The sequence below is a fragment of the Pinus tabuliformis genome, chromosome 9 (genome assembly GCF_031772625.1).
Source record: "Pinus tabuliformis cultivar Carrire ecotype Pingquan chromosome 9, CPIR1, whole genome shotgun sequence".
Taxonomy (NCBI): domain Eukaryota; kingdom Viridiplantae; phylum Streptophyta; class Pinopsida; order Pinales; family Pinaceae; genus Pinus; species Pinus tabuliformis.
The window spans coordinates 175949793-175965616 of NC_142307.1; the positions used below are offsets into that span (position 1 = coordinate 175949793).

The 15824-nt window shown below is 37.0% G+C and overlaps 1 protein-coding gene across 1 annotated transcript; it reads right to left on the bottom strand.

Moving 5' to 3' along the window:
- Window positions 1-14921: 14921 nt before the first annotated feature.
- On the bottom strand, window positions 14922-15521 carry LOC149147676 (uncharacterized). Its single transcript, XM_089441919.1, has one exon. It carries the CDS (start codon window positions 15519-15521, stop codon window positions 14922-14924), a length of 600 nt encoding a protein of 199 aa, XP_089298045.1.
- Window positions 15522-15824: the final 303 nt, after the last annotated feature.

The window sequence follows — 15824 nt, forward strand, 5'->3', positions numbered from 1 at the left end:
GCAGTTCTCTGAACCATTTTCTAGCCTCTCCATCAAGGCTTTGTACAAATACTCTCATCCACACATCATCTTCACTGATGTCTAGGTTATCAGCATAACTATAAAAAGATTCAAGGTGTTCTTCAGTTGTTACTCCCTTTGTACCTGTGAACTTGGGCATATATTTATGATATTCTCTTACAGGCATGGAATTCAAAGGAATAGGCAAGACCAAGGCTCCATACCTAGTAGTTATGATTCTTTCCATTTTCGTGAGAGCTTGCTGACCTACCATGACTGGGATAGATGGAAGGATACTGGTAGCTTGAATAGTAGGGAACAATGAAATGGATGACAGGGACAAAGGAATATGATGGACTGTATGGGAGGCTTTCTTTGAACTGAGATCCAAGGGGGAAATAACTGAACAAGGAGCTTTATGAGTCTCTGAAGGTATTTCTTCACTAACAATGCTAGGCTCTATATCTTCAAATGGTATATTCTCAGCTATAGGACCCTCTTGCAGAGATACATAAGATTTCTTAGGCTTACCTGATCCTAATGCTCCTTTCTGCGATGTTTTCCTTTGCTTAGAAATCTTCTCAGGGTCAGGCACTAGGTCAGTTGGTGATCTCTAAGGATTTCTTTGGGTATGTCTCACAAACTAAGCCAGAACTGTAATGTGGAGTCGCCACTAGGTTGGTTCTCCAGTAGAGTCGCCGGATAGATGATTACAACTAGAAATGTGTCCAGAACTTGTCTATCATCAAATCTGGATTTGTGTCATTCTTCGAGGGAAGCTCAGTTTCAATCTCCTCTCCCCGACAACGGAGCCAATTAATGTTATCACCCCAAGAAACTCTCCTAGGTTGTAGCTCGGAGATGCTCGGGAACATTACAAACTCAACTTAATGTTGGAAATGGATGAATGGAAGGAATGATGCTTGTTCAAGCCAGATAACCACTTCTACTATGCTTAACTCCAGACATGCGTGAACACCCCCAGACTACAAGGCTTTAGACCACCAATTACTCACAGTTCAGAGATTGGGTGAATATGGAGAATACTGACCACACCAGCAGATGCACAAGACCTTGTGATGGCCAGCTGCAACCAATGAAGAGGTATGCAAATCTAATTCCCTAGTGTACAGACAGGATGACAACTCTCTGTCACTAAGTGAAAAGAAACCTGAATAACACATTCACTGATACATGCAAGATTTAAACACAAAAGTAGGATGAAAACTCCTCTAATGATAAACATCAAGAGTTCAGGAAAACTGCATATCAGGCATAGCCTATAATAGAATAGAAATGGAAAGTGAGCAATTAACAGCAAAAGAAGCTTGTATTCGCTGAAAATGAAGACGAGACGCTGCAAGTATCAAAGTAGTTATAGTCTCGAGAAGTTGAACCTTACACCAAAGTCACTCGACCATTCTAGGTGTGGAGGGGTCATAATTGACCACCAACCGCTTTAACTGCCTGGCAGAACTTCTGAGTGTGGTTGCTTGCTGTAGCGGATGAATTTGATCCTTTCCTGTGCTCTGTTGTCCTCTCGGGCAGGTGGAGTGTCGTATAGGATGAAATCCCATACCTATTGAATGGAGTTATCTACTCGAGCTTTGTCCTTCTTCTTCTCAGGTATACAATCTGTTGAATGCGGTGGTTGAGGAGGAAATGCACCGGGTACTAGTAGGCGGTCGTCTTCGTCCTTCGGGTGCATGGAATGGTTAGGGCAAGCGGACTGCATGGCAAATGTACGAGCAGGGCGGAGGAAAGACATCAACCATTGGATCAAACGGATAGACGACGGGAATCACTCGGTGGAGGGTATCAGGAGATACGGAGGTGGAGTGAGCGTGGGCCGTTGGATCTCGGGAGGGCAGATCCAACGATCATCGGACGAAGGAAGCGCATGGATTTAACTGGAGGGAAAAGTAGTTTCGGCGGTAGGCGGTATTGATCGCACTGCTTTCAGACGATGGGCAGTAAAGGTAGAAGGGTGTGCGATACCATTCAGAAGGTGATGCGTGGCGACGGGGAAAGGACGGAAACCGCCCTCCATCGCATGTAAACGCGGCGTTATTTTGCGAGCGCAAGGGGGATGAACGTCGTCCGATGGTGGTGGAGATGATCCAACGGCAGGGACTAGATCACGTGGATTTTCATCGGATGCGGCGGAGAACTGTTGGATCAGAGGTAGCGGAGATGATTGGACAAGGTTATGGCAGTGGGTTTATGGAGGCGTGGAGTCTGGCAGGTCATAATTTTATAAGGTTTTGTGTGTTAACGCCTGGGCTTGAAAGGGGCTTTAATATGATTTTCAACGAAAAGGCATGGGAAAAAGAGACAGAAGGACGGCAATAGAGGTAGGGGAGAAAGTGAGGGCAACCACTATAAGCCTTTCTTTGAGCACGACCAAGGACTAAGTTGGCCTCCAGCTTTAGAGAATATAGCAGAGCTAATAGTTCCCATCTATTTGAATACAAATTTTCTATAAGAGGGATTCTGCCTGGCAAGTTCGGACAGATGCTTCTGATACTACTTTATGCCATGGATACTGAGGCAAATAAAATTTTGTGTTTAATTTATTAGAGTGGAAAAGCTTTAGAAAATCTCTCTTCTCTCAGCGTATTTAAGTAGATTACTATGTCTATTTGTTTATTTCTATTTTATTTTCTGATATAAATTTATACGCTGGATTAGGTAGAGGTGCAACTTAGCACCTCTGGTTATAACTTGGCCATGATGAAACGCAAATAGTTGATGTGGTGGTGACACTGGTTGGTAGATGAGAGTTGAAAAGGTAGCATGATTACATGCAGGTCTGAAGTGCTCGCGAAAGAGTTGCAGGTTTCGTTGGGTGAACTATCTTAGACCGAACCTCAAACGTGGTAACATTTCGCCAGATGAAAAAGACCTTATAATAAGACTTCATAAACTGTTTGAGGTGGTAACATTTTGCTAGATGAAAAAGACCTTATAATAAGACTTCATAAACTGCTGGGTAACAGGTAGGGAAACATTGTTCGCAGTCTGGAGGTTCTCCGATATATTTTCGTCTGTCATTTGGCATAACGTCGATCTTAATATGTCTATTATGCTGTAATCACACGTGGGCATTAATTGCTGGCCATATACTAGGAAGAACTAATAACGAAGTCAAGAACTATTGGAATACTCGTTTGAACCAGAAAAATCATGCCAATGCATGTATTGGATTGAAGCGCGTTAGGCCGACATAGCCTAACCAACCGTGAGTTTCTTTACACCAACAATTGCCAATGCTCTTTAGTTGTTTAAAAGCTAATTAAAATAAAAAAAATTAATTTCTTGTTGCTTAAAAGCTATTAGGTTCAAATATTGATTTTTGTGATTTAATTAAGTTAATATCATATTATTTTAATTAGGAAATAGTTAGCTTTTTTAACATTATATTTTAGATCTCAACTATTTTTCAGAAACCAGCAACATTCTTTACAGCGTTTATTATTTCATTTATTAATTACACACGGTGGACACCTTTAATTGAAATATAAATATATTTCCATTTTAAAGTTTAACAATTTAGTAATTAAATTATTAAATAATAAAAATTAAATATATATATATATATATAAATATAAAATATATTCTCTTATTTTATTTTAATTGTCCATTTTATTTTTAAAATAAAAATACTTATGTGTTTCAAAATTATAATTAATTTTAATTTTTAAATATTTATTTTATAATTTAGACCGACATAGCCAAATATTGAGAAACCGGCCGTGAGTTTCTTTACACCAACAATGGCCAATGCTCCTTAGTTGTTTAAAAGCACCTCCGTTCAGAGATTAAAATAAAAAAATTTAATGTTCTTGTTGCTTAAAAGCTATCGGGTTCAAAGATTAAAATAAAACTTTTTAAATTTTTGTTTTTTAAAAGCTATGGGGTTCAAATAGATTAGTATTGATTTTTGTGATTTAAATTAAGTTAATATCATATGATGTTAATTAGAAAATGGTTAGTTTATTTTTACATTATATTTTAAATTTCAATTATTTTTTCATCAATCGGCAACATTTTTTAGTACACGAAGGTGAATGAGTGTATTGTTAAGGCACTCCTTGCGATAAGTCACTGATTCAAATCCCCCTGGGTGCTTAGGTAGTATTATATAGAAAAAAGAAAAAACATTCTTTACAGCGTTTATTATTTCATTTATTAATTAGACACCGGGACACCTCTCATTGTTTAAACATAAAAATATTTCAATTTTTATGCTTAACAACTTAGTAATTAATTTATTAAATAATAAAAATTAAGAAAAAATATAAGTGTGAGATATATTATATTATATTATATTATTTATTTATTTTTAAATAAAAACAATTATTTGTTTTAAAATTAAAATTAATTTCAATTTTTAAACATTTATATTATAATTTAATTTTATAAGAAAAATAAATAATTTTTTTTTTATTATCTTATAATAGAAAAAACAATTTACAACATGTTTAAATTAAATTGTAAATGTCATTCATAATATTCCAATGATATGTACCAATTATTATCATGGAAATTTTGTTTGATGCCTCTTCTTCCTCACACAGCGAGTGAGCTAATTTAATCGTCCCTTCAAGAAAAATAGACACATACATGATCCATTCTAGTGTTAAGTAAACCACAAATCCCAACGCCAAAACACTCTTCCAACTCCCATCCCCTAACTAACTACCCTTGAAAACATCAATAAAACAAAAGACCTCTCTCATATACAAAGTCACTCTAAAATTATAGGACATAATTTGTAATGCTCCTTCAACCATCCAAGTTTCCCAACCCAATTTTGTTATTCATCCATTACCTATTTTCCATATTAGTTCTTTATGAATGACAAGTAAAGAATTTATAAAGGCTTTCCATATGTTTGAGCCACTCTTACCAGAATGAGCCATATTGACCCAGTCCATTAAATTTTCAATCTTTACATACTTACTTCTAAACATTTGTCCCTAAAATCCTTTGTCAAAGATCCCTCTCCATAATGCTTTTTCCGCAATAGCCTTTCCAAAATTGAAAATTTTCTTTAAACACCAACCACCTTGTTTCTTTCGGTTAGCTATCTCCTTCCACTTCACTAGATGATAACTTGTTTTTTTCATACTCTCCATAAGAAGGATAACCTTATGATTTTGTTTTTTTCATACTCTCCATAAGAAGGATAACCTTATGATTTTGTCGAATATCAACTTAGGAAAATAAGAAATTGAAGCCACCTTACCAAGAAATTATTATCATTGTGTTGATGACATAACAAAGGAGGTGAAATTAATTATACAAAATCAAGGTAAAATAAGGACAAAAACACTTAATTGTTTCAAGGTTGATTAAAGTCACGAGTATTGAGATAGAACAAGTAGAATAGATAACTAGGTCAACAAGGATATCACACACCAATAGATCCACACAGAAAATTCAACCTAATATATATTAATATTAAACTATCATAACACACATGCATGTTTAACAATAATGTGATATAATAAAAATTTATGTGATAAAAAAAATGTTGTATATCACAAAGAAGTATTAATGGTTGAACATCATAAACATGATAGGCTTTAAGTATTCCATTAACGTGGCAGTGTGAGTCATAAACGAAAGTTCCATAAACTAAATGATTGGGCTTCCTCTGTTTGAATGCTCGATTGATGGTGGGCTCGACGTTTGTTTTTTCGTGTTTTATAGGAAATTCTATTTTTAATAATGTGTGTAAGTGCATTAATGTTTTCTAGAATATTGAATTTTGTAGCTATAAGAATATAATTCAAATAATAAAAAATGGAATTAAACTTTGCGTTTCTATACCTACAAGCACATTAAATTTCATTCCAAATTTCATGTTGGGTTGAGGAAATACTTTCTACATGTATCAGGGATGGAAGGGTTCGGGTTAATAGTTTATGCTAATTCACAGGTCGATAGAGCGAAGGCGGTAAAACAAATGTACGAAAGTTTAATATTAAACCAAATCAATTTCCCCTCCTACTCTCTAATTCAACCAGTGGATCCTTGCTGGAAATAGTAATTACTTTGGCCTGTAATATTGTTTATATTAATAATGTGAGTTAATTTGAGTTAGTGAGAGTTATTTCCCGTTAACTTTATATTTTTGAAAAGTATGATTTAGTGTGATTTTGTATGGAAAAATTATCTGGAGTCGAGTCAAGTCGACTCCAAGTCAGTGAGAAATAACATGATTTTTTTTTATTTTTATTTTTTGGTAATTTGAGAAATTATATTTGAGAAGTTTATGAACACAAGTATAGTTTTATGTGTTAATTTGTAATTCTTTTTCTCTTTTTTTCCATTAAATTGATATCAGAGCTAGATGATCTAAAGAGGTTTTATGTGTTAATTTGTATTTCCTTCTCTTTTTCTTTTCATCAAATTGATATCAGAGCTAGATGATCTAAAGAGTGAGAGAGTTTATAGTTGCATCTTGTAGAGCCGTGCTATGTAAGCGATAAGTCAGCAATAGAGTTGAATGGCAAAATTTTTTTGGGGGGGCGAAATGACTAACACGCCCCCATTCCTACATTTCTCTTTTTCTAGATCTATTTGAACATGTGTGCTACACTTTCTTTATTAAAATGTTGCTCTAGACTCGTCGAGCATCGCCAATTGCCTCCAGCGATTGTTTGTGGAGAACAAGCTTCACAAATCTCTCCCCTTCTTTCTCCTTTGGTGATCTAATTGGGATAATTAGTTTGTTGTACTAAATTCCTTTTAGATTATGTTAAAAGTTCTTAAGGATTCATGGGGTTAATTACAAATTTAAACATGGGTTTTTTAGTTCTTTTATGTAAATTTTATGTGCAAATTAACATAAGTAAATCACTGAACAGTAGCATATAATAGACATAAAAATCACCATAAACAATATCACAGAAGCACATAATGAAGGAGTTCACTCCTCCTGGGCTACGTCTCCTTAGTCCAACTTCCAATGGCTTCGCCCTCTCTATTATGCTAAAAAATGTGAATACATCAGTTTACAATGCTCAGAAAGCTCTGAAGCATATTCCAATGGCTCCAAAATGCCCAAAAAGGCATGTGTACCATTTTTCTGCTTCTGATTTAGTAAAAAAAAGAAGTTATGGCATTTCCAAGTTTTTTTCTAATCGCACTGTAAATTCCCCAAAATCCGGCACCATCCTACAAATTTTCCCCAGAACGCGCTAATGGAGTGACAATTTTGCCGATTTTAGGCAAAATTGTCGGACGCTTTAATTAGCCTCCAATGCCTTAGATCCAAAAATTGTGGCCATATGGGGGCCACGTGCCTGGGGCTAAGGCCAACAGCCCAACCCCGTCGGTTGGGCCCCCGCTCCCCCTTTGGTGGCCTAGGTGTAGGTGTAACGGGCAATCGTTCAAATCCAGAAAAAAATTCTACAAGTTCAGATGAAACTTCTTCTTGGATTTCCTTTGGAGTATCATTCATCTACCTCCAAACTTGGCTATTATGCTAAATTAGCCGAACTGCTTAATTTTAGTGCAATATGACAACCCTTTCATTTGCCACAAAATCAAAAGGAATTCAAACTTTGGTTTATTTCCCTATTGCGTCTGCTTTCTCACAAATATTATCGTGTTAATTCTACATCATTGATCTTACCCTTCAATCTGACAGTTGATGGTTCACCCGATCAACGAAACTAATCGGTGATCTTGCACCCTTCATCAAAGCACACTTGATCCAATGGTTAACAACGATATTGGATGAAGATCTTGTGCGATGTTTACCCACCCGATAAAGTGGTTTTCTCTCTCCACCCGAGTGCTACGTGTCTGTTGATTAATGGAATAATTTAGAATTCCAAAAGATTTCTTACCAGTTTTCTTCACCCGATAAACAACTTCTCTGATAAAACTGTTTTTCTTCTTTGACTAACGCACGAGCTTATTGGATCGCAATGATCCTTAGTTCTATTAGATCTGTAGATCGGATGGTTCTCGCTCTTCTTCCAGGTTTACCATGATTTGTCAGGCTTCCCTCTGTTCCACTATAATTTTAGCGCTTATGCCAGGTTGAGTTCTACTCTAAGTAATTCGAAACTTAGTTAATTAAAGCATTTTGGTTCGAAACACATTCAATCTAACTTAATACAAGATGAAAGAGGAATTAAACGCGGCCACACCAGATCATACAGAATTCTAAATTTTCAATCCAAACTGAGATTCAATAATACATAGAGATACTATTCGAAGGAATGAAACATCCAGAATTGACCAATTATACACGTTACACACATAGAGATTTAGTTTTTGCAACTTAATCTTATACGACCAAATCAACCAAAATCAGTCAAAATCCCTTTACAAACATTCAGAACTTACATAAGTACCATTTCATTCTAACAATCAGATCCTTAATCAATGGATCAAATTTGTCTAATCTTAGATAATACCTAATTTGGTTGATATTCTCCTCGAAAATCTCAACTGAATCTAAACAACTTGAATTAATTATAAAATCACTCAATCCCTAAATCCTGGCTCAAATCCTATCTAGAAAAATTGTAATTTTTTTGTGTTTTTGGAATAAATTCAAAGCCTTTTGTCTTCAAGCCTCATGCTCTTGCATCAGATTCCTAAGGACAAAATTCTTCATGGGCTCCTGTCCATGAGCTCTTCTACAGAACTACCTAACTTCTGTAGCATGGAATCTATCATCGAAGTTACTTCAGCAATTGGTTGATACTTCCATTTGACCAAATACTGAAAATACTCTTGTCCTCTTGTCTTCAATAATTTGTTGTTCAAAAATCCTCTCTAGCTTTAATTCTTTTGCTATAGGTAATTGTTTTACCCAATCAATCTCTTGTTCTTCTTGATCCTCTGCAATGTCATCTGCATTTTCACTTTCATACCTATACATATCAGCAACATTTAAAATTGGAGATATTCCAATATTAGTGGGTAATTCAATTTTATATGCATCTACAGAAAATTTCCTCAAGACTCTGCATGGTCCAATTTTCTTAAACTTTAGCTTATTATACTCCCTTTCTGGAAATATTTCCTTCCTCAAGTGTGCTAAAACCAAATATCCAACCTCAAAATTAACTTCTCTTTTCTTCAAATCTGCTCCACTCTTGTATTTTATGTTGTTGTCTTGTAGCTGTTGTTTTACCTATTCATGTATTGCTTGAACTTTTGTAGCAAAATCTTCTCCCTTGGCACTTCCCATTTCAGATTTTCCCAAGTCTCACAATTCAGACACTCCTCTTAGGCACATTCCATAGATTATATGGAATGGGCTCTACCCTGTACTCCTATTAGGAGAATCATTATAAGCATATTCTGCCTGTGCCAATACTTGATCCCACTATTTTGAATGTTCGCCTGCAAGACTTCTCAGAAGATTACCCAAGCTTTTGTTTATAACTTCAACCTGTCCATCAGTCTGAGGATGATAAGAAGAACCGAAACTCGGTTTAGTTCCAAGATTCTTCCACAATATCCTCCAAAAATGTCCAAAAAATCTTATGTCTCTGTCTGAAATAATGCTCTTAGGTAACCCATGTAATCTTACAATCTACTTAAAAAACAGATTAGGAATGTGAGTAGCATCACTGGTTTTATAACATGGAATAAAATGTGCCATTTTTAAAAATTTGTTAACCACAACATAAATTGAATCATTTCCTCTTTGAGTTTTTGGTAAACCCAAAACAAAGTCCATACTTACCATATCCCAAGGCCTATCTGGAATAGGTATTGGAACATACAAGCATGTGTTTTGACTCCTTCCCTTTGCATACTGACTAACTTTACAATTTATCACATACATTTCCACTTTAGCTCTCATATTTGGCCAAAAATAAAACCTGTTCAACTATTCATAAGTCTTGTCTGCACCAAAATGTCCTCCTATTCCACCACTATATTTCTCCTTAATCAATTTTCTCTCATAGAACAATTTGGTATGCACAGCTGATTTCTTTTAAACAACAGTCCCTCTTGCAGGAAATAATCTAGCCACTTGCTTCTGTCTAACAAAACAGGAGTTATACAAGCTTCAAATGCCTCTTTAAAATTTAGATCTTTCTTGTATAACTCTTTAAGAAAATCAAAACCCAACACTTGAATTTGAATTTTTTGAACTAAAATGATTTTTCTACTTAAGGCATCTGCTACTTTGTTTGATTGACCAGTTATATGTTTTAGCACAAAATTAAAACTTTGAAGGTATTCTACCCATTTTGTATGCTTCTGGTTAACCTTTGGCTGTTGCATAATGTATTGTAATGCATGGTTATCTGAATACAGTATGAACTCCTTGGACATCAAGTAATATCTCCACTTCTTCAAAGACTTCACTACTGCATAAAACTCCTTGTCATAAGAAGACTATTTATTCTTTGTCTCTTCAGCTTTTCACTAAAATAAGCTATAGGCATGTCCTCTTGACTCAGTACAACTCCAATGGCTTCTCCACTGGCATCACACTTCACTTGAAAAGGTTTATTAAAATTAGACAAAATGAAAATAGGCTTCTCAGTAATCTTTCTCTTCAACAGTTGGAAGTTCTTTTCTACTTCAGCAGTCCATTTAAATGGTTGTCTTTCCTTCTTTATTGTGTCAATAATTGAAGAATTAATATTACTAAAATTCCTTATGAATTTCCTGTAAAAACTAGAAATACTGTGAAAACTTCTTGCCTCAAAGACACTTCTTGGTGAAGGCCACTCTATGATTTCTTTTATCTTCTCTGGATCCATGTTTAACCCCTCAGCAGAAACAACAAAGCCCAAATACACCAAGTCCTCCTTCATGAATGAACATTTCTTTAAGATTATCAATATTTTTTTCTTGTTGTAGCCTCTGTAGGACATAATTCAGATGTCTCATATGCTCCTCCTTAGATATACTATAAACTAATATATCGTCCAGATATACTATTACAAATTTACCAATAAATTCCTTCAAAACTTCATTCATAAGTCTCATAATTGTACTAGGAGAATTTGATAACCCAAAAGTCATTACCATCCATTCATATAATCCTTGATTGGTCTTAAAAGCAGTTTTCCACTCATCTCCCTCTCTAATTTTGATTTGATGATAACCACTTTTTAAATATAACTTTGTAAAATATCTAGCTCCACTCAAACAATCCATCAAATCTTCGATTCTAGGTAAAGGAAATTTGTACCTGATTGTTATCTTATTGATTTCTCTTGAATCAATGCACATTCTCCAGCCTCCATATTTCTTTGGGCTCAACATTGTTGGCACTGCACAAGGACTCAAACTCTCTCTAACCAGTCCCTTGTCTAGCAGTTCGTGAACTTGTTTCCTGATTTCTTCATTCTTTGTGGGAGTCATCCTGTAAGATGCTTTATTTGGTAGATTTGCTCCTGGAATGAAATCTATATGATGGCTAATATTTGTAATGGGTAGTAACTCATTGGGAAAATCATCTACAATGATATCACAATAATTTTCTAGCATCTCTTGAATTTTAATTGGAAAATCAGAAATTTTAGTCGAAGTAATTATTACCTTGGGTTTGCAAACCAATGCAAAACTTACCTCATCTTCTTCCATCTACTGCAAGTACTCCTTTCCACTCAACAAAAGGGTCTTTGGATCAGGTTTATTTGATGTGTCCTCTTCTTCCATTGGCAGCAATGTATGATTGACACCATATTTGCTAAATTTGTATGTGTTCTTCCTTCCATCATGCATAGATCCTCTGTCATACTGCCAAGGTCTACCCAACAATATGTGACACACATCCATAGGCAACACATAACATAGAATTTTGTCTCTGTATTTACCCAGCTACAACTCCACTTCACATTGCTCATTCACTACCAACTGATATCCCTTTTGAATCCATGACACCTTGTAAGGTGTTGGATGTTTCTTTGTTTTCAATTTCAACTTCTCCACCACTTCTGTGGAGACCAAATTATATGTACTACCACTGTCTATTATCATCTGACAACACTTCCTTTGAATCTTACACACAGTCTTGAACAAGGTTTTTCTCTATGCTGGTTCAACAATTTCCTTAGTTGGCTTCAACAAAATTTTATTGACTACCAAAGATTCCCCTTTCTCTGGTACACTCTATTCTTCTCTTCCCTTTGTTGCTTCCTCTTCATTTTTTTCAACTATTGCATTCATCTTATTCATTCCTATATTTTCTAGGCACTCATAAGCTCTCTGTCCCAACTTGTTACATCTGTGACATCTAACTTCTCTTCCTCTACCTCCGCCTACTCTTCCTCTGGAAAAACTCCCTCTACCACTTGCATCACCTCCTATGGGTGCATGCTGACTTTAGCTACTGCTAACTGCATCTCTAGGTGTTGTAGGTCTTCCTCTACCACCTTGACTTCCCCTTCCTCAGAAAGTACCCCTATTTCTTGAAGACTGCTTCCTCATGAGTTTTTCTTCAGCCTTCAGTACCATCTTATAAGCCTCTTCTATTGTTTTAGGAGACAACACAATTATCTCATCTTGAATTTCCATTCTAATACCAGTCACATATCTTGCAACCTTCTCATATGTATCTTGGATTTGTCCTACTCTTATACTCACTTTGTAGAATTCCTCTGCGTATTCCTTTACTATAATAGACCTCTTTCTAAGGTTCTGCATTTGTCTAAATAATGTCTATTGATAATCACTTGGCAAAAAATTACTTTTCAGTTTTTCCACTATCCTGTTCCAATTCTTAATTGGTTATTTGCCAAGTCTTATTCTTTCTGCATGCACTCCATCCCACCAAAGTGTTGGATGTCCTTTTAGTTTTGTGTCAACAAACTTCACCTTCTTTCCTTCTTCTGTTTTTTCATAATCAAAGTATTTCTCCATGTCATTTATCTATTTTATCAATTCCTTAGGGTTTAAGCTTCCTGTGTAGATTGAAACTTCAAGTCTAGGCTTGGATGTGGATCTCAATACTGAATTAATGAATCTCATTTCAGGAGTTACATCTACAAGTTCCTCATATTCTGCAACTCCAACTTTAGTTTCACTGACATCTCCAACATCTGCATCTCTTCCCATTTCCATTGCTTCCAATCTAGCTTGCATCTGTTGCATAGCTTCCAACACTTCAGAATTTGCAACTTGTCACCTTCTTCTTCGACCACCACCTCTTCCTCCAACTCTGAAAACCATGTTGGATTTCTTTTTCTGATCCTTGAGATCCTTTTCAGTGTCAGTAGGCTGCTCTGATACCACAAATGGTGGCCTGGGTGCAGGTGTAATGGACAATCGTTCAAATCCATAAACGATTTCTACACGTTTAGGCATAAATTCTTCTTGGATTTCCTTTTGAGTATCAGTCATCTACCTCCAAACTTGGCTATTCTGCTAAATTAGCTGAACTACTTAATTTTACTACAATATGATAACCCTTTCATTTGCCACAGAATCAAAAGGAATTCAAACTTTGGTTTATTTCCCTATCGTGTCCGCTTTCTCACAAATATTATTGCATTCATTCTTCGTCGTTGACCTTACCCTTCAATCCGACAGTTGATGGTTCACCCGATCAACGAAACTAATCAGCGTTTGATATTAACAAATAGAAAATATAGTACAAAACTTCTGCATCTGCAGATTACGGGCCGCTTAACAGCAGGCCTAACTTCAGGAGACCAAAAAGAGTAGATAGAGTAACTTAAAACTAAAAACCAGCACACCTCACAGGGCGGCAGAGAACCAGAACTAACAGAAGGACATAAACAGAAGAAGACCTGTCAGAGAAGACACTAGACAGGCTACCTAGATAGTAAACATATCAACCCACAAAGAGGAAGGAAGCGAGGATAGCAAGCCGCGAAAATAAAGAGACTGACCGCCGAGGATGTGGAGTCTGAGAGACTACATAATCAGATATGTTTAAACGTCTCCGGGACCGGTTCAGACCTTGACATGTTGACCTGTCCTGGCTTGGGAGGATTGCCCTACTGATCTCCAGTCGGATCTCCCTTCTGCATATCTGAAGGCTTGCTGTCTTGGCCAATGACATGTCTTAAGAGTTTAATCAGAACCGTGAGTTTCTTGTCGATAGTGTCGACCTGTTGCTCCATTGCACTCAGCTTGAATTCAATACTCTCAACGACCGCCATATGACCATGCCTCATAGTTTCTGTGAAATTCTGAAGCTTTCACAACTGCTCTGCATATTCTCCCTGAATACCCAGAGCTTTTGCAAAAAGGGTCTTCATGCGCCAGCTCTCAGCTTGGGTTCTGACGAATTGAGTAGCGCGAGTGCTGACTGTTCCAGGGTCCAGGATCCAGTCCACATCTTTTACAATTTGCTGGTCTGAAAGCTTGTTCTCCTCTTCCTGGACCATGGCTTCCAAGTCGATAATCTTGCGATTATTCCTTTGTGAGGTCCGCGTTTCATACATCTCTCTCGCTTGCTGAAGGTCTTTGTTGGCAGACTCATTGCGGCTGACCTCCCCTTCCATTGTATTGCTTACTCTCCTAGCGTTTTCCTGAGCTCTATCTGCAGAGTGAAGAGGTTTTGTCTTGCTACACGATAAAACAATTCTTTTCCCATTGCCTCTGATAGTGGTTAAATATCGAATTCTGGGGAAATTACCGGTGTATGGTCACTTTTCTCTGTGCCACTTGCACGTCATATCATCATAATTGCTGCATGATGGTATGTTGGTTGGGTTATGGTATAATTGCACCCCCTTACGGTCATCGCTCCCTGCCTGCTCCATATCTTGCCAAGTGTCCCCCTTCCTGATCGTATTTCGGTGGCTCATACCATCACAGATCATGAAAACTGCAAAAACCTTTGTCACCTGCTTCTGTCATAGTTGCCCTTATCTCACTTGTCCTTCAAGCCCTGCGGGGATTTAATGGAGCCTGCCAAGTCAGCATGTCTAATCAATTATGACGCTGAATTATTCGACCCTCCAATCGGACTCCTCTGCCATCACCAGATCTAACCTGGAGAGCTGCATGCATGTTCCTCTTAACTCTGGGTTGTCAATATCCTGCCAACAGCTGTCCCACATTGTGTTAGGGTGTTCAATCCCATGATTCACCAGGTGGTTAGCAACCGAATTAGCATTTTTCCTTACCACCTGAAAGATGAGGCCTTTCATTTCTCCTAACAGTTTGGCAATATTGTCTGTAACCTTGGCCAGTCGCCAATGTCTGGTAACCTTACTTGCTGGCATTCTATAGATTTTCCTGGCCGTTGTTATGGCCACCTTTGAATCGCCTTCAACCACTGCGTTGCCTGTTTGGTTCATTCTGAGAATCCTTAGTCCTCTTTCCATGGCTGCAAATTCCATTTCATTATTGGTTCCTTCCCCTAGGGCTTTACAGTAAATGTGAATAATTTCCCCTTTATGATTCCGGATGATTCCTCCAATGCCTTCCAAGCCAGGATTGCCTCTCGAGGCACCATCGAAGTTTAGCTTTAGGAACCCTTCAGGCAGACGACTCCAGCCGCTTGGCACAGTGCTTGGTTTTTGCTGGCAATCTGTGGTTCCCATGTTTCGTCCATTGTCCAAATGAAGGCATTCAAAACTCACTGGTCCTTGGTCGAAGCTTGGTTATCAGGATCGGCTCTGCACTTTACCAAGATTAATTGTCGAATATTTTGGGTTAAGGTAACTTGTGAGTGCTCTATATTTCTGTGCTCATTCTGAAAAATTCTTCTATTTCTTTCTTTCCATATGGTCCAAGTTATGAAGCTTGGCAAGACTTGCCATATACTGTTGATTCTTAAATTGTTTGAATACTCGCTTGGCCAATTCATAATAGTGTTTTGAATGGAGTCCCTATCCCTGTTAGTT

Coding starts and splice junctions, on each gene's coding strand:
- LOC149147676 (XM_089441919.1), bottom strand. CDS start 15,521: ATGGGAACCACAGATTGCCAGCAAAAACCAAGCACTGTGCCAAGCGGC.